The sequence below is a fragment of the Trichomycterus rosablanca genome, chromosome 8 (assembly GCF_030014385.1).
Source record: "Trichomycterus rosablanca isolate fTriRos1 chromosome 8, fTriRos1.hap1, whole genome shotgun sequence".
Lineage (NCBI taxonomy): Eukaryota > Metazoa > Chordata > Actinopteri > Siluriformes > Trichomycteridae > Trichomycterus > Trichomycterus rosablanca.
In genome coordinates this window covers 3,606,151-3,625,952 of record NC_085995.1, presented here as the reverse complement: position 1 = coordinate 3,625,952, position 19,802 = coordinate 3,606,151, and the positions used below count along the sequence as shown (strand labels likewise).

The 19,802-nt window shown below is 43.9% G+C and overlaps 1 protein-coding gene across 1 annotated transcript; it reads left to right on the top strand.

Moving 5' to 3' along the window:
- Positions 1-1,692: 1,692 nt before the first annotated feature.
- znf711 (zinc finger protein 711) lies at positions 1,693-14,544 on the top strand. The gene is made up of 9 exons (XM_063000382.1): positions 1,693-1,809; positions 3,401-3,467; positions 3,591-3,691; positions 4,538-4,999; positions 6,627-6,785; positions 6,877-7,014; positions 8,094-8,231; positions 10,062-10,205; positions 11,209-14,544. The coding sequence occupies exons 3-9, from the start codon at positions 3,613-3,615 to the stop codon at positions 12,384-12,386; spliced, it is 2,298 nt and encodes a 765-aa protein (XP_062856452.1). The 5' UTR covers positions 1,693-1,809; positions 3,401-3,467; positions 3,591-3,612; the 3' UTR covers positions 12,387-14,544.
- The last annotated feature ends 5,258 nt before the right edge of the window (positions 14,545-19,802 follow it).

Below are 19,802 nucleotides of genomic sequence, written 5' to 3'. Positions count from 1 at the left end.
TCCTAAAAGAATTGCATGCAAGGTGGGAATATACACTGTATGACCAAAAGTATTTGGACACCTGACGATAAGCTTGTTGGAGAACACATGCTATTAAAACAGAGTGGCATCTACGTGTTCTATTCAGTTACAACAGTCACTCTTCTGAGAAGGCTTCTCACAAGACTTTAAAATATGTCTGTGCTCATTTAGTCAAGAGTGTTTGGCTGGGTACTGATGTTAGAAAGCCTCAATCGATGTTCCAGTTTATTCCAGAGCTGTTCAGAGGGGCTGAGGTCAAGAAACCCAGATTTTCTTTATGTCTTGCTTTGTGCACATGGGTACAGCCATACCTGAACAGTAAAGCACCCTCCCTAAACTGTTGCTGCTTATTTTGAAGCATAACATTTCTTGTATGTAATTGATTTATTACACCTGTTAGCAACTGTTGTGGCAGAAACACACAAATTAAAAAATTAAAAAAGGGGCGTCCCAATATGTTTGCCTATATTGTGTATCTTGAGTAGGGAATAAGTACAACATACTCGAAGTAAAGTGCAATAACTGTTTTTATGAACACAGCAATGATTTTGGTGTACATCAGTGGCTTCTACAGTCAAAAGATCCGACTTCAATAGAGCACCTAGGATAAGGCCTGGCTCACAATCAGCGTTCCAGGTTATGTCGAACATCCTGGTCATGGACATATGGAATCCGGTGCCACTTGGAAACACTGGGTGCGGAGCAGGACCACACCTTGGACAGGGCACCAGTCCAGGGCGACACACTCACCAATGTACTCACACACATACTGTAGATGCAATTTAGAGCAGCCTATCAGTCACCAGGTTGATAAACACCCCGGACAGAGTGCCAGTCTTTTACAGGGTATCACTACTAAGGCGTGCAGGTAGCTGTTTTAAAAACACATGATATTAAAATAGAGTGACCACTATGAGAAGGCTTCTCTCAAGACTTTGAAGTACGTCTGTGGGAATTTGTGCTCATTTAGTCAAAAGAATGTTTGTAAGGCTGGGTACTGATGTTAGTCAAGAAAGCCTCAGTCGATGTTCCAGTTCATTTCAGAGCTGTTGAGATCAGGGCTCAGTGCAGGAGTTTTTAAAACTTTTTAAACTAGGGCAAGCCGTAGCCTAGTGGTTAAGGTACTGGACTAGTAACCAGAAGGTCGCTGGTTCAAGCCCCACTAGTGGCAGGTTGCTGCTGTTGGGCCCTTGAGCAAGGCCCTTAACCCTCAATTGCCCAGACTGTATACTGTAACTGTAATGTAAATCGCTTTGGATAAAAGCGTCTGCTAAATGACATAAATGTAAACTGAGCTTTTCTTCATGTCTTTATGGAGATTGCTTTGTGCACTGGGACACAGCAATGCTGGAACAGGGAAGGGCCTTCCCTAAACTGTTGCTGATAATTTGGGAGCATCTAATTTCCCGGGTTTTCGCTTGTTTACAGGTGGGTTATGTACATGGGTGCTTAAGGCACCTAAAAAAAGTTTTCATACCGCGTTTTTTTTTTTTTTACATTGTTTACTTCGCGCGTCACGATTTATAATCTTGCGCATGCGTACTTATGCACAACGCGACAGCTTTTGACAGCGTCAATTATTCTCATGACACCAGGCTTGGCGGTGAGTGAGGCCCCCTCCCGCCCCTGTTGGGCGCGCAGCATCTGATTGGCCCAAAAGGCTGATCTATGATAGTGAATGTACAGGCCGCAGTGCGCGCCGCTCTCAAAATTAATAAAAGCGGGCTAAGGAGTGAGAGTGCGGGAGGAGAAGCGCAAAGTGAGGGGCTGAGGGGACCCACCGAGCAGGTAAACCCCAAATCTACTCTCACCGGGGGGATTCAACCTGAGCTGGGGCCTGCTCGGGCCTCAAACCGGAGCACAACAATCCAAAGCGGGCGCTGGGGCCGAGTTTAGCATGTTAGCTAACAAGCTACGCGTGCTAGCCAGGCGACGGTCTGAATTAGCAACAAAATCGATGCACACACACCTAACGAGTTAGCAAAATCCGAACTCTGGGTACCGGTTACACATCGGGCAGGTTCAACTTCATATTGTATCGTGAATGCGTTATCCAGTCGCTATTATTGTTGCGTGCTAATGCTAACTAGCACGAAATAAAATAGATCAATACAAGATGGCCGACGCGCCTGTGGCAGATTTCTGCTCCTTCTTCAATAGCAGTCAGCCCGGTGTGATGAAAATAGTGGCCCCTGACGACGGTTGACACCTTAATGATATCGCGCATGCGCAGGATTTTGGGCATGCGCAGTTCATATTTAAAAGGTGCATGTCGATTTAGAACAAGTAAACACAATTCTCTTCATTCTTTACATAGAAATAAATAGTGAATTATAGAGTTTATTTGGGGTTTGCTAGGGTATTTTTACCCTGCTGAATACCCACCTGTCACACGGTTCCCAATATGCCACCAAAACCAATAAATCAATAAAATGTTTTATCCAAAATCAGATCTTTGCATGTGCTGCACTATATTGAAACATAACATATTATTTTTGTTCAGTCCATGCCTATGCAGACATGTCTCTGTGACCTATTGGTTACTGATTAAGCAGCTTTTTTGTTTACATTGCATTATCCATGTTCAGTGTGGTGATGTACTGCAGTTTCATGGTTGTGGTTGTATGTATTGTTTGGATTTTTAAACACCTCGCTGTCAGTGATGTGAAGTGAACAGTGCCCATCTCATCCTGTAATCAGATCCTGATCTTGTGAAGACTCTAGTCTCTAGATATGTGTTCCTAATGAATAGGCCAGTATGTTCATAAAGTATTTGAAAATCCCAACAACACTGCTGCACCCGATACCATGCCACTGCCATGTTAGTCATTGCAGTGCAGACAGTGTCTAACCAATCTACCACCTAAACATAATCTGGTAGGTGGGGTGGGGTGCTACAGACTCGGCGGTCCCTTTTAATTTTTCAGTGGAGTACAGGGTGACAAAGTGTACCAAGCAACAAATGGGCTACGGTCAGTAATTATATATTTGCTGTATGATAAGTGCAGCTTTTAAAGTAATCAAAAAATGTATTTTCCATATAGGTGTACCTAATAAAGTGCTTGCCAGACATGTTGTGAGGCCAGATTGCGTTGGAAGGTTCTTAATATTTTCACACATTCAATACTTGGTTTGAGGTTTAATTCAGATTTATGGACGTATACTTATAATTTAAAATACACTAGCCCTCTACCCTTGAGATCAGGCGAACAGCCTACTTATTGAGAGGTGTACTTGTCATTGTGCTCTCTGTGCCGGCCTCAAACCCAGATAAAAATAGGAGGGTTGAATCAGAGAGCCTAATACGAGAGCTGCTGAAAGAAAAGAAAAAAATGCCGTATTGGTTTATTGTCAGTTACCTGTAATCTGTGTTTTTTAGGTATTTTGCTGTCAGATGAGAAACACGATGGCCGTTTATAACACTAAACATCTAGTCAAATGTGAAGGTACGTATGGTGGACATAAGTGGAAATAAAATGTCGTTTTGTTTTACATTAAGAATCTCAGGATTCTAAACTACCCTTCTTAATAAAAGCTAACTGTTGTTCTTTTCTTGTCTTTAAACGTAGCATCATAAAAAACCTGGAGAAAATGGATCAAGGTGGAGGGGTGTTGGAGCTCCACTCCCAGGATCTGAAACAGCCCCACACAATGATCATGCAAGACTTTGGTAAGGCTGCTTAGTAAATCTATGGCATTTGTGTACGATATAACATGAGCTTATAGAAGATCCTGTTTCATTTCCACAAACATAAAGAACTGCTGTAAGGCAAGGCAGGTTTATTTATATAGCACTTTCCATACACTGTGGTTATTCAGTGCCTTACATGGAAAATACAAAGATAATAATTAAGGTTAAAAAAAAAAAGAGAATATAAAATAAAGACATGATTAAAACAGAGATATAAATAGAATATTAAATAAAAGCACAGCCCTGGCCTTGTGTAGATTGTCAGGTAATAAAAGACATAACTTCCAGACCTGTTGAATCTAAGCATTACATAAATAGAACCTGTCTGGCAATGTGCAGCAGGCTAAACGGTCTCGAAAATCAGCACGATGCCACGTTCTGAAGAGATAAACACAGTCTTTGAAATCTACCAGTCTGTTAAGGGTTACAAAGCCATTGCTTAGGCTCTAGGACTCCAGCGAAACACATGGAGAGCTATTATCCACACATGAAGAAAGCTCGGAAGAGTGACGAACCTTCCCAGAAGTGGCCGGCCTACCAAAATTTGACCAAGAATGCTTCCAAGGAGGTCAGAAAATAACCCAGACAAACATCTAAGGAACTGCAGGTCTGTCTTGCCCCTGTTATGGTCGATGTATGATGTATATAGGCACGTTTACCACTGTCTCACTTTTATCTGTTTTTACCTGTGTTCTGTGTACTAATTGATCTGTACTTGGTGCCCGGTTAAAAGGCCCAGTGTTGCAAATTCCTCATCCAAACGGTCCCAGAATGCTTTCTTGCTTAATGTAGTGTTCTGTTTTATTTTCTTTCTGACGTCGGCAGGGATGGGGGGCATGGCTCAGATAGACGGCGAGCACATCGTGGTGTCCGTGCCTGAGGGGGTGCTGATATCTGATGTGGCGAGCGACGAGGGCATCCTGCTGGAGCACGGTCTGGAAGCCGAGGTAGTGGAAGGCTCCGGCATCGGAAACGAGGACGTCATCATGGCCGAGTCCATCCTCGGGGCGGAGGTGGCCATCGAGGAGGCCCTGGATGCCGAACATCACATCCTGGCTGCTGAGCTGATCGAAGAGACGGTGCCCGTGCAGGTGTTCGTGACCGACCTGATGTCTCCGAGCGAGGACGGCCCGTTGGATGCTGAGCTGGTGTCTGAGGAGGTGATGGTGGCTGAGGCGGAGACCATAGTTCAGGCACACGAGACCCCGCCTCCTAGCGTCATTCTGAACAGCCACGATGACGATGAGGACAGCAAGAGCGCCACGGAGGACTTTTTGATGATCTCATGTAAGTAATAATGCTTAGTGTAATAATTTTTATATGATTCTACTCCAGAATTTAGTTCAGACATCCTATCAACGTTGTGTGTTATTTAGCAGACGTATACTTGCATTTTCAGCATTGAGCAGCCGCATTTATCCAAAGCCACTTACAGTACTGTGACAGCATATTGTCTAGGCAATTAAGGGTTCAGGATCTTGCTCAAGGGCCCAACAGTGGCAACCTTTTGATTACTAGTCCAGCATCATAACCACTAGGCTACAACTTCCCCCTTAGATTTATATTTATTTACGTTTATATTTTTGGCATTTAGTGGACAACTCGGCAGTGGTGAGGTTTGAACCTGCAACCTTTTGATTACTAGTGCAGTCCCTTAACCGCTGAGCTTCCACTGCCCTGATTTATATGTCTATACTGAGACGTGATGCAAAAATATCCACATAATATTAGTCAAACAAAAAAGAATACGTGGAGATCCACATGTGCACTGTACTGATGCATATTGACGCATAACGGACCGCTCCACCTGGGACTTCAACCCAGGACCTATTTGCTGTGGGGCGACAGTGCTACCCATTTGTATATTTCATTCATATTTTATTGAGCTGAATTCTCTCCCTGTTTATTACAGACAAAGTGATTTTTATGAAGGTTGAGTGGATGATGAGAACTTTGAGGGCAGTTGTAGCCTAGTGGTTAGGGAACTGGGTTAGTAATCGAAAAGTTAATGGTTCAAGCCCCACTACTGCCAGTTTGCCACTGTTGCGCCCTTAACCCTCAATTGCTTAGATCAGTTCGAATGCAGTTAGTTCAGCACTTTTTAACGACTTGCTCTTTTTAATGTCTTTTCGTCCAGCCAAACCAGTAATAAACATCACCTCCCTGCCCCGATCTCAGACTAACGTTTTATCTATATTGTGGCGGCTCAGGTGGGGCGGTCCGGGTCCTTTCTGTGTAGAGTTTGCATGTTCTCCTCATGTTTGTGTGGTTTCCCTACGGTAGCTCCGGTTTTCTCCCACAGTCCAAAGACGTGCAAGTGAGGTGAAATGGAGATACAAAATTGTCCATGAGTGTGCTTGACATTAAAAGAAACTTGAACTGATGAATCTTGTGTAACCAGTAACTACCTGTCCTGTCAGGAATGTAACCAAAGTGTGTAAAACATGATGTTAAAATCCTAATAAACAATTAATAAATAAATAATCTCTATCGTTCCATACAAATCACATAGGGCGGCACGGTGGCTCGGTGGGTAGCACTGTCGCCTGACAGCAAGAAGGTCCTGGGTTCGATCCCCAGGTGGGGCGGTCCGGGTCCTTCCTGTGCGGCGTTTGCATGTTCTCCCCGTGTCTGCGTGGGTTTCCTCCGGGAGCTCCGGTTTCCTCACACAGTCCAAAAACATGCAGCCAGGCTCATTGGAGACACTGAATTGTCCTATAGGTACCCGGCCGCTAGGATGCATAAACCAGTGCACTGTAGTGCCGGCGTAAAAACTGTGCCAAATCAGTGAAGCGGATCACGATCCGCCGGCGACCCCTAACGGGAGCAGCCGAGGAAATAGAATAGAGTTCTATACAAATCACATGTTGAACAGTTCAAGATTCAAACAGTTTTATTCTTCTGTACCTCACAGTGGACGACGTTGGCGACAAGTTGGATATCGGCGATCCATCGATAAAAATCACTGCTGAGATGGATCAGGACGACGACGACCAGAAAGAGGATGAATTTGGCTCTGAGGTTATTAAGGTGTACATCATCAAGGCCGAAGGGGACGAGAATGTGGAAATAGGTGATGATTTAAACAAAATAATTCAAAAGAAACTAAAGTACATAAAGCACTGGTGGGCTGTGTGTGGTAAAACCTTTTACTGCTGGTGTAGGTGAAACGGAGGTGGTCTCGGAGGGAGAATTTCCTAATGGACATGCCGTGTTGGAGCCGGCTAGCATCGGCCGGCTGCCCAGAGAAAAGATGGTCTACATGGCGGTGAAGGACGTCAGCGAAGGAGATCAGGGTACAAGTACGTCACTTTTCATTCTGAATTGTGTGTTTTTGTCTTGTTGATCCCAAATCCACAGACTCGTCAACATTTGTATAGACACAATGTCATGAGAGTAAGACAGGGCTCTGAATACTGATTAAATTCTGGGTAAATCTTGTAGTGTGATGACAATTTGGAAGGGGAGTGATGGGATAAGGATGATCCTAGACAACCATCAGCAAAATCTGTTTTTATTTCAAGCTTACCTACACTATATGGTCAAAAGTATTTGGACACCCGACCATGAGCTTGTTGGACTTCCCATTTCAAAAGCAAATGGTATTCAAATAGAGTGACCTCTGTGATCTATTCAGCTATTTTCAGCTATCTTCTGAGCAGGGGTTCTCTGTCTGTGGGAATTTGTGCCCATTCTATCAATTCATCATTTGTATGGCTGGGCACTAAATGTTGGTCTAGAAAGCTTCCAGTGATGTTCCAGTTGGAGCGTCTTTAAACTTTTCGTCGTGTCTTTATAGAGCCTGCTGTGTGCACAGGGGAACAGTCGTGCTGGAACAGGGCAGGGTCTTCCCTAAACTGTTTTTCTAAAGTTGGAAGCTGGAAATTTCCTTTATAAATAATATATTTATTACTTCTACGTACAGTGTTATGGCTAAAACACATGAAGTCAGTAATTAGAAGGGGTGTCCCAATACATTTACATTTTATCCAAAGCGACTTGCAGTACTGTGACACTATATTACCTAAGCAATTGAGGGTTAAGGGCCTTGCTCAAGGGCCCAACAGTGGCAACCTGGCAGTGGTGGGGCTTGAACCAGCGACCTTTGGATAACAAGCCCAGTACCTTAACCGCTAGGCTACAACTGCCCAATACTTTTGTCAATATGTGGTCTAGTAAGCTGCCTTGCTGCCTACTGCCTACCTGGGCAGCTGCCTCAGTAGAGAGGATTCTAATAAGACATTGACTTGTAAGGCAGATTATTTAGACGCTTAGGAAGCATCGGACGCTCCCTCGTTATTCAGTCAGATCAATGTTTATAATTAAGGTACCTATAGTGTATATTACCCTGGTAACCCTGGTTCATGTGTCGTGTGAACAGATGTCTCGGAGATGACGGACCAGGTCTACATGGAGGTGATCGTCGGGGAGGACGAGGCTCCTGCCCTTCAGGACGCGAAGTTGGAGAATTCAACATCTAATAAGACCTTCGTTCCTGTCGCATGGGCTGCTGCTTACGGTTCGTCATTTGATCGTTTATTTTACATGACATCTTTAATCAAAATGAATGAGGTTCAGTTGCTAGCAAGCGAGTTATATGCACACACTTAAATGTTTCAGTGATATTATATCCCTACCTGTAAGCTTTCATACCTCTTTACTCAGGTATTTTGCTTTTTGAATCTAGGGACAGGTGTGGCCTAGTGGTTAAGGTACTGGACTAGTAAGCCAAAGGTTCCTGGTTTAAGTCCCGCCACTGTTAGGCCCCTGAGCAAGGCCCTTAACCCTCGATTTCTAAATGCCGAAAATGTAAATGTAAATACATACAGTAATTTTCACTCCTGAACCCCAAACACCACTGCTTTAGACACTTTGCCCCATCCAGACCCGTTAACATGTATCATAGTCTGTTACATTACAAACACACTTTAGTATAGTGCAATAGTGCATTTTAGTGTGTGGTAAAATCTCTAATAATCCTCACAGCAAGAAGGTCCTGGGTTCGATCCCCATGTGGAGCTGTGTGGGTCATTTCTGTGTGGAGTTTGCATCTTCTCCCCGTGTCCGTGTGGGTTTCCTCTGGGTGTTCTGGTTTCCTCCCACAATCCTAAGACATGCATTCAGGTTAATTGGAGATACAAAAAATTGCCCTTAGCTGTGCGTGTGTGTGTGTGTGTGTGTGTGTGTGTGTGTGTCTGCCCTGTGATGAGTGAGAGTGATGTTCTTAAAATTAGGAATGAAATGTAATATAAACAGTGGGTGTTTATGCATGTAATTTTAATGCATATATTCATATATTGAAAATTGGAAGGTAGGTGGCACACTGAATGCACTGTATCTGCTTTCTTATGCCCAGGTGTTAGGTGTGTGTGTGTGTGTGTGTGTGTGTGTGTGTGCGCACCAGGGTTATGTGAATGCTGGATTCAGGGGTTGATTGGGTTAATTGGGTTCATACACTGCACATCCATCACAGCTCCTACCCAGCGGATGCTCCCAAATCTCTCTCTACTCATAAACTTTAGTCTGACTTTCATTTTAACTACACTTCATGGCCAGAAATATGTGGACACACCTTCTCGTAATTAAGTGTAGTTATATGCTGTAGATTAGTGGAAGCGGTTTGGGGAAGGCCCTCTGCTGTTCCACTATGAACATAGATCTGATGTGGCGTAAAGGAACTCCAGTGGCTTGCACAAAGCCTTGATTTTATCTGTTTATCGTCTGTCTATAAACGTTCCTAGAGTGGAGCGTGGAGGCCTGTTGTAGCTTCAAAGGATGGGGAGCAGGCAACCCCATATTCATGTTCTGGTTTTTAAATGGTATGTTCAACAAACTCATGGTTAGGTGTCCACATACTTTCTACCATATAGTGTAGCATTTTATTATACACCGATCAGGCATAACATTATGACCACCTTCCTAATACCGTGTTGGTCCCCCTTTTGCTGCCAAAACAGCCCTGCAACTGTGATGACACCTTTCTATCAGAACCAGCATTAACTTCTTCAGCAGTTTGAGCTACAGATACTGACCACTGCAGACCGGGAACACCCCACAAGAGCTGCAGTTTTGGAGACGCTCTGACCCAGTCGTCTAGCCATCACAATTTGGCCCTCATCAAACTCGCTCAGATCCTCACGCTGCTTCTAGCATCAACTTTGAGGATAAAATGTTCACTTGCTGCTTAATATACCCCCCCCCCCCCCCCCATAATCAGTGCATAATGTTATGCCTGGTAATTTAGGTTTTACAGTATGCACTTATTTTAGTGTTAATACTGTATAGAAATGTCCAGCCTTTTAATGCTCAGTGCAAATGATGCAGCTCCTGTCGTTTCCCCTCACTTTAGGTAACAATCTGGAGTGTCATGTAGAAGGTAAGCATGGTGTGACCACGCCGTACCTGCAGATCAGTGACCGCATCAGCACCAGCCGTGCTCTCAAGCAGAAGATCAAGAAGAAGAGGAAGGGAGAAACGCGGCAGTGCCAGACTGGTAAAGCTCCTGTGTGCAGATTAGTAGTTTGGTGCCAAGCCGATTTCAGAGTCTTTGTGCAGGCTGAAGAAAAGCTCGTGGTTAAATGTCCATAAACATTTTGGTTATGTGAGGGAGGGGTAGAGGCCTAGCTATTAGGAGTCAGCCCAAGCTCAGATTAAAATTAAGAAGGGGTTCAGGGCCGCTCAGGTGGCGCAGCGGTAAAAACACACACTGTTCACCAGAGCTGAGATCTCGAATACATCGTATCGAATCTCGGCTCTGCCCGCCGGCTGAGGCTGAGCAAGCACATGAACAACGATTGGCCTGTTGTTCGGATAGGGGCGGGATTAAGCCGGATGGGGAATCTCTCTCAGACTAGTGCGATTACGACCTCTGCTGGCTGGTTGGTGGCACCTGCACGGCATGGGATGGGAAAGGAGTGCGGTAGAGGGTGTGGCTCTCCGTACACAGCGCTGTACCGCACTAAAGTGGGAGAAAAAGGAGGAAAAAAAAAAGCAAGGGGTTCAGACATAAAAAGTGAGCCAGTTCATCTACGCAGACCAAAATAATTTGCTGTGGTGAATACGGGAGCAGCCGAAAGATAATAAAAAAACAACACATATGGTCATTTAGTTTAGTTTATTGCTAAGGGATGAATAATTATGTTTAAATACATTTCTGAAGCGGCACGGTGGCTCGGTGGGTAGCACTGTCGCCTCACAGCAAGAAGCTCCAGGGTTCGATCCCCAGGTGAAGCTGTATGGGTCCTTTCTGTGTGGAGTTTGCATGTTCTCCCCGTGTCTGTGTAGGTTTCCTCTTACAGTCCAAAGACGTGCAAGTGAGGTGAACTGGAGGTACAAAATTGTCCCTGACTGTGTTTGACATTAAAAACTTGATCCGATGAATCTTGTGTAACCTGTAACTACCTGTCCTGTCATGAAACATGTAACCAAAGTGTGTAAAACATGACGTTAAAATCTTAATAAATAAATAAATACGTTTCTGATCCTCTGTGTTGCAGCAGTGATTATCGGTCCCGACGGCCTTCCCCTGACGGTTTACCCCTGCCACATCTGCGGCAAGAAATTCAAGTCGCGAGGCTTCCTCAAGCGGCACATGAAGAACCACCCGGACCACATGTTCAAGAAGAAGTACCAGTGCACGGACTGCGACTTCACCACCAACAAGAAGATCAGCTTTCACAATCACCTGGAGGGCCACAAGCTCATCGTGAAGAACGAGAAGATCCCCGAGTACACCGAGTACACGCGGCACTACCAGGAGGCGAGTCCGCTCAGCCCGAACAAACTCATCCTGCACGACAAGGAACCCAAACTGCACAAGTGCAAGTACTGCGAGTACGAGACGGCCGAGCAGGGCCTCCTCAACCGCCACCTGCTGGCGGTGCACAGCAAAAACTTCGCGCACGTCTGCGCCGAGTGCGCCAAGGGGTTCCGACACCCGTCCGAACTCAAGAAGCACATGCGGACGCACACGGGCGAGAAGCCGTACGGCTGCCAGCTCTGCGACTTCCGCTGCGCTGACCCGTCCAACCTAAAGACTCACATCAAGAGCAAGCACGCCACCGAGCTGCCCTTCAAGTGCGCCCATTGCCCACAGACGTTCGCGGACGACAAGGACCTGCAGAGGCACATGGAGATTTTTCAGGGCCATAAGACTCACCAGTGCCCGCACTGCGAGCACAAGAGCACCAACTCGAGCGATCTGAAGCGCCACATCATCTCGGTTCACACCAAGGACTTTCCGCACAAGTGCGACCTCTGCGAGAAGGGTTTTCATCGGCCTTCGGAGCTCAAAAAGCACGCCGAGACGCACCGAGGCAACAAGGTGCACCAGTGCCGGCACTGCGACTTCAAGATCTCGGACCCGTTCACGCTCAGCCGGCACATCCTCTCGGTGCACACCAAGGAGCTGCCGTTCAAATGCAAACGCTGCAAGCGCGGCTTCCGGCAGCCCAACGAACTCAAGAAACACGCAAAGACGCACAGCGGGCGTAAAGTCTACCAGTGCCAGTACTGCGAGTACAACACGGCCGACGCCTCCGGTTTCAAACGCCACGTCATCTCGATCCACACTAAAGACTACCCGCACAGATGCGACTACTGCAAGAAGGGTTTCAGGCGACCCTCGGAAAAAAATCAGCACATTATGCGGCATCATAAAGAGATGCTGATGTAACACTCGCCCCCTCCCCTCCACGTCATGAACTTTAGCCAAAATCACAGTGCAGAAAATGGTACCGTTTAATCTGGTAATTACGGTGACGTTGTAATTGCTCCTTATTCTTCGCCGTAAGGCTTTTAAAATAAATATACAGTACTAGCTTCAGTACAGCGCTGAACAGTGAGGGTTCTGGAAGTAACAATGACCTCCACAGGGAATCGCATTTTTTATTTTAAAAAAAAGTCTAAAGCATGAGCTACAGCATTATCTATTTATTTTTTTTATGTTTTTTTGCACTTTTGCAGAACCTATACATCATACGTTTGAACGTACAAGTACAAGGTCCACGGAAACACAATTGGCTGTGTTTGAGAAAAGGAAAGGTCAGAGCTTTGCATGGCTCTCCGTATGAGACGTGAGACACGTATGGGAAGGGAAGAGGGGTGGTGATCCAGCTCTCCTTGATCGGATCGGGTTTGGGAACCGGAAATGACTAGATTAGGAGATAAAAGGGGAACAATCCATTCCCCATAGGGCGGCACGGTTGCTCGGTGGGTAGCACTGTCGCCTCACAGCAAGAAGGTCCTGGGTTTGATCCCCAGGTGGGGGGCGGTCCGGGTCCTTTCTGTGCGGAGTTTGCATGTTCTCCCCGTGTCTGCGTGGGTTTCTTCCGGGAGCTCCGATTTCTTCCCACAGTCCAAAGATGTGCAAATGAGGTGAATTGGAGACACAAACTGTCCCTGACTGTGTTAGATATAACCTACTACCGTTCCTGTCACGAATGTAACCACAAGTGTAAAACATGACGTTAAAATCCTAATAAATAAATAAATTAATAATAAACACTCCCCATAATTCTAAAATAATTTAGACCTAATTCTATTTATCAGACGGAACAGTTGGTGCTTGCGTCTTAAAATGTTAAAGTATATCAGATACTAGGTAGTGAAGTGCAATTTAAATGGCTAAAATAATGTAAAATAATAATATATAAGTAAAGAAAAATACTACAATTATTTAAAACACTAAACAGCACCAACTGGGTTTACAAATACGGCATAGAGCAGACGCCTTTATTTAAAGCGACTTACAGTACTGTGATGGTATACTATCTAAGCAATTGAGGGTTAAGGGCCTTGCTCAAGGGCCCAACAGTGGCAACCTGGCAGTGGTGGGGCTTGAACTGGTGACCTTTTGATTACTAGTCCAGTACCTTGACCACTAGGCTACAACTGCAGAAACGGACAATTTTGAAAGTGCTCCTTGATGGATCAGCGTCCTGTTCAGGCTGTGTTAGTGCACTCTAGGAAAACCGGACCCACTGTGGCCCTGACCAGGATACAATGGTGGAAAAGCATGAAAACTCATGAAATGAGTAATAGGTTTGTTCAGGAATGTTCTGTGTGTGTCGGCTAAGAAAATAAACCTGAAATTTACTTCCAGAACCAAGAGAATAAAGGAAAAGTCACTGCTCAGCTCTGTAGGAGTAAAACCCGGTTGTAAATCGTTCATCACCACACAGTCGATCCCACGTGATCATAATCCATGTATGAACTGAAAACACTGACCATCCAGGGTGTTAAATCTCTCTATTTTTGTATTGGAAATGCTACAAGCGAAGCTTAATGTTAACTGGGTCACTACAGCTTGAAGTCTGTGCTGTGATATGAAAGAAATGCTCATTATTATTATTATTATTATATAGGATCCCGGTAGTTCATCTTTGTGAGGTCTGCATGGTACTTCTTCAGCGACAGTACCCCCCCGTACCCGTGCCTGGCTTTTACTCAAAACACTTTTAATCACGTCTCGACCACGTTTCAGTCGCTCGTCCGCGCCGTCTGAACGAGCTCCATATCCATGTTCATATGTACGCACGCATATTTATGCAGATGAGTATACGCTCATGTATAGTTCGGTATATATTAACACCAGTCAGTACATTTTCTTCCCTGAAGCCTGTCGTTCTTGGTCAGTGATTGAATTCGTTAGTCGGAAATTAAGACGAAGAGCTTTCGGTTACCTGCGTGGATGTTCCTGCGGGATTTAATGTCTGTGTATAATCACATGTAACTGGCACACGTGCACCTCTCACCTGCGCTCAAGGCCTTTTCTGTATTGTTTTTTCTTGCACTGAATTCAGTAAATCGAATGTGATTTCTATTATTAATAATATTATATATTTATATATTTTTTACCTGTCTGAAATGTGCAGTTTAGTTCAATTTAGTGACCAAGTCACAGTATTGATTTTGTCTTTTATTTATTACAGGGTAGAATATGATGGTGTCTTTGGATACTCTAGTTTCGGGGGTTTTAAACCTTTCACAATTCGCAACACACCCGACTGACACCGAGGCTTTAACACCAGTGATCTTATTCATTATAATAACTAAAAGTCAAACGTTAACATACACCTCCGTGTTTCTACACCCACTGTCCATTTTATCAGCTCCTCTTACCATGTAGAAGCACTTTGTAGTTCTACAATTACTGACTGTAGTCCATCTATTTCTCTACCTACTGTTTTTAGCCTGTCCTTCAATGGTCAGGACCCCCACAGGACCACCACAGAGCAGGTATTATTTAGGTGGTGGATCATTCTCAGCACTGCAGTGACACTGACATGGTGATGGTGTGTTAGTGTGTGTTGTGCTGGTATGAGTGGATCAGACACACAAATGCTGCAGGAGTTTTTAAACACAGTGTCCACTCACTGTCCACTCTGTTAGACACTCCTACCTAGTTGGTCCACCTTGTAGATGTAAAGTCAGAGACGATCGCTCATCTATTGCTGCTGTTTGAGTCGGTCATCTTCTAGACCTTCATCAGTGGTCACAGGACGCTGCCCACGGGGTGCTGCTGGCTGGATGTTTTTGGTTGGTGGACTATTCTTAGTCCGGCAGTGACAGTGAGGTGTTGCTGATCCACTCATACCAGCACAAAACACACTAACACACCACCACCATGACCGTGTCACTGCAGTGCTGAGAATGATCCACCACCTAAATAATACCTGCTCTGTGGTGGTCCTGACTATTGAAAAACAGGGTGAAAGCAGGCTAAAAAGGTATGTAGAGAAACAGATGGACTACAGTCAGTAATTGTAGAACTACAAAGTGCTTCTATATGGTAAGTGGAGCTGATAAAATGGACAGTGAGTGTAGAAACAAGGAGGTGGTTTTAATGTTATGGCTGATCAGTGTACACTAGTATTTCTGTATTTGTGGTTTTGTGTTATGTTCTATTTTTTTATTTGTAATTGAATGTGGCAGATTTTATGAATTGAGGTTCTTTTATGAGTATGTTTGGGGGCTTTTGTTTTAGAAAGTTCTGATATAATTTAACTTTATGGCCTGTCCTTTGTTACTGATCTAATGACCATAGCTGTGCCCGTTTATCCACACCCAGAACCTTTTCCAGAACAGTTGGGACATTTTGTTAAACACAATAAAAAGAAGAATCTGTGAGTTGTTCTCTTGAGCTTTTATTTTTACTGACAATGAAAATATTTGTTTTTACTGACCAGTTTCATTGTATTTTGTGAATATGAATAAATTTAGAATTGATGTTGGCAACACACTTTAATGGTTTTGAAATTAAATGCAGAAGTTGATTTGCTGCTCATTCTTGCTTGATCAAAAGTTCACGGTCGCCGTTGTCTGATTCTCCTCTTCGTGATGTGTCGTACATTTTCCTAACTGAACTGCAGGCAGGCCAGTCAAGCACACACACACTTGTAGCGCTTGCATAATGAGGCCAAACGTCCTGCTGAAATAATGATGAGCTTCCCAGGAAAAGACGACGCACTGATGGCAGCGTGTCTTTAAAATCCCAGTATACGCCTCGGCCTCAATGGTACCTTCATACGTATGCAAGTCACCCATGCTGCAGGCACTGATGCACCTCCACACCATGACAGAGGTGGAATTAACTGACCACAGCACACGTTTCCTCTGTTTCGGGCACAGAGAACCCGGCAGCACTGATGTATGGCTTTCTCTGCGTTATAGAGTGTCAGGTTGCATTTATTTATGTAGAGGCGACCGTGTTGAGTGACAACGTTTTTACGAAGTGCCTGCAAACACGTGTGGATATATTTATCACAGTATTGTGACAGTTTCTCATGCAGTGCCATCTCAGTTCACAGGAGTGCGTGTGCTTTTACTTACTTTGCTCCTGTCCCAACTTTTTTGAGTGTGTTGCAGGCATACAATGAGAAATCTGTTTATATTAACAAACAATACAATCAAGATGCTCGACCAAAACATTGAGGCTGTTGTTTGTATTTTTGTCAGTTAAATGAAAGTACAAGAGAATTAATGATTCAAAGATTCTAGTTTTATGTGTTTTAAATAATGTTGCAACTCCAGGATACTGGGTTTGTACATGAAACAGTGATCATATTGCATCTAATGGTTGTGATCAGCCATAACATTAAAACCACCTCCTAGTTTCTACACTCACTGTCCATTTTATCAGCTCCACTTACCATATAGAAACACTTTGTAGTTCTACAATTACTGACTGTAGTCCATTTGTTTCTCTACATACTTTTTTAGCCTGCTTTCATGCTGTTCTTCAATGGTCAGGACCCCCACTGGAGTTTTTAAACACAGTGTCCACTCACTGTCCACTCTATTAGACACTCCTACCTAGTCGGTCCACCTTGTAGATGTAAAGTCAGAGACGATCGCTCATCTATTGCTGCTGTTTGAGTCGGTCATCTTCTAGACCTTCATCAGTGGTCACAGGACGCTGTGCACGGGGCGCTGTTGGCTGGATATTTTTGGTTGGTGGACTATTCTCAGTCCAGCAGTGACAGTGAGGTCCACTCATACCAGCACAACACACACTAACACCACCACCATGTCAGTGTCACTGCAGTGCTGAGAATGATCCACCACCCAAATAATACCTGCTCTGTGGTGGTCCTGACCATTGAAGAACAGGGTGAAAGCAGGTTAAAAACTGACTGACTGACTACAGTCAGTAATTGTAGAACTACAAAGTGCTTCTATATGGTAAGTGGAGCTGATAAAATGGACAGTGAGTGTAGAAACAAGGAGGTGGTTTTAATGTTATGGCTGATCAGTGTATAATATATATTTACACCTTATGCTGAAAGGAAATGAATCCAGATTGGCATTGTTTTCTCTAGATGATTAATAACCATCTAAATGATGGATAGTTTTGACTCGCCTAATGATACGACGACCAAATGCTGCATGTGTGTGATGTTGAGTCAGGCTCAGTATTAAGTTAAAAATGGCATCAGGAATCTAATGCCAGGATCCTCTGATCTACCATGAATGCACAAATGTGTCTGTCACAGGATTTCGGTTTCATTGTCGAGCGCTGTTGGCAAGATTGCTCATCGAGGCTGTTTAGCTTCGATGAAACATGTGAGGACTCGTACAATCATAAAGGGATTTTCAGTCCAGCTAATTAAAACATCTGGTCAAGGGAAGCTGAGGGAAGCTGCGACAATCAAAAAAAGGCAACTTAAATAACAAGAGCCACTGAATTAGGTCTGCCAGGAAGTAAAAGCTAAGAAAACACAGGAGTCAGTGTCCAGTCAAGTGAGCTTTACATCATCATGGGTTTAATAGCTATCATGTAGGAAAGAAGAACCTGCTCCAACTTGTTCCTGGTTTCATGTACAAAAAAGCTTCACAGTGGAGAGATGAGATTTGTGGTCAAATGAAGCCAAGATTAACCAGAAGTAACCAGAATTGCATTTGGAGGAGATAAGGTGAGACTGGCAAAAACACAACAACACTGTACCTACTGTTATATATAACACTTATGCATAACCTCAAAAATCTTGAATGCAAATGTTCAAGTAAGAGACATTTCTAGAAACGGTGGTGACGTTTATAACAGTGGTAGCCTAGTGGGTAGAGCTTTGGGCTATCAACTGAAAGGTTGAGAGTTCGAATCCCAGCTCTGCCATGCAGCCACTGTTGGGCCCTTGAGCAAGGCCCTTAACCGTCTCTGCTCCAGGGGCACTGTACAATGGCTGACCCTGCGCTGTGACCCCAGCCTCCAAACAGCTTGGATATGCAAAGAAAGAAGTTGGTTGTACTGTACACATGTATATGTATATACGACAAATAAAAATACCCTGGGTGGGTATCGCTGTCGCCTCACAGCATGAAGGTCCTGGGTTCGATCCCCAGTTCGGTCCTGTTACTTTCTGTGCTGAGTTTGCATGTTCTCCCCATGTCTGTGTGGGTTTTTTATCCGGGCGCTCCAGTTTCCTCCCACAGTCCAAAAACATGCAGTCAGGTTAATTGCCCTAAAAGTGAATGGGTGTGTGTATGTATGTGTGTCTGCCCTGCGATGGACTGGCGTCCCATCCAGGGTGTTACTGTGTGCCCTGTGCCCATTGAAAAGCTGGGATAGGCCCTGATTGGATAAGCGGATAAGAAAATAAAACATTGTAATAAATGATGTACATTGGATTAGTATCTTAACAGTGCACATTAACCTCAAGTGCTGCTAGTTCAGGTTATCTGAAACTCAGGTTATCTGGTTAAAAAAAGAACCTAAACACAGCCACCAAACTCTTAACTAAACTCACTCTCTACAGTATGATGAGTTTTACAAAGGATAAATCCACAACCTTTCAGTTCAAGATAAACAAACCTGTTGTTACTGACACTGCATCGTATCGTCGGCTCAAAAAACTGCAGACAACAGCAAAACTAAAAGAAACTAACAGATACAAGACGCATGAAATGACAAGGTGTAAGCAGGGAGTCTACACGATGTGTACACAAAAATAATGAGTGCTTATAGTCACTTTTTGTCTTTGTGATACGTGTACAACTTACGACAAAGCCGGGTGGCCAACATTTATTTCCAGTTTGAGTTGTTTTACAAAATATAGATGGAAGTACAGTAGACCCTTGACTTACGAATTTAATTGGTTCTGAAGGGCTGTTCTTAAGTCAAAATGTTTTTTAGTTGAACCTATTTTTCCCATTAGAAATAATGTAAACAGAATTAATCCGTGCCAGACCTTCCACACACCCCCCCCTTACCTAATCTTTCTAATGTCTTAAATTGTATTTTTCCCCTTAAATCTTAAATTATAGAATAGACATACCTGTAATAAACAATAATAAACAATACACAGTAGTACTGTACATAAAAACACATTACATTTCAGTACAGTACGTGTGCTGTACCATACACCATAATACATTTCCTTTTTTTTATAAAATGTATCTACCAGAAACAACAATAACTCTCATATTTCTCTATTATTTCCTTCTTTATTTCAATAGCGTTGTATTTTGTAGGTGTAATTGCACGAAAGAATAATTTCCTTCTCTCTCACTCACTGTCCCCTCTGTCTGATACACAGTGACACCTACTGGCAGGAGTAATTATACAACAACAAATGTAATAGATTCATTTTCT

Bases quoted from the DNA above. Each gene is read 5' to 3' on its own strand.
- znf711 (XM_063000382.1), top strand. From the start codon at position 3,613: ATGGATCAAGGTGGAGGGGTGTTGGAGCTCCACTCCCAGGATCTGAAA. The intron at 6,786-6,876 runs GTGATGATTTAA...CTGCTGGTGTAG, and splicing joins GGACGAGAATGTGGAAATAG to GTGAAACGGAGGTGGTCTCG. The intron at 7,015-8,093 runs GTACGTCACTTT...TCGTGTGAACAG, and splicing joins CGAAGGAGATCAGGGTACAA to ATGTCTCGGAGATGACGGAC.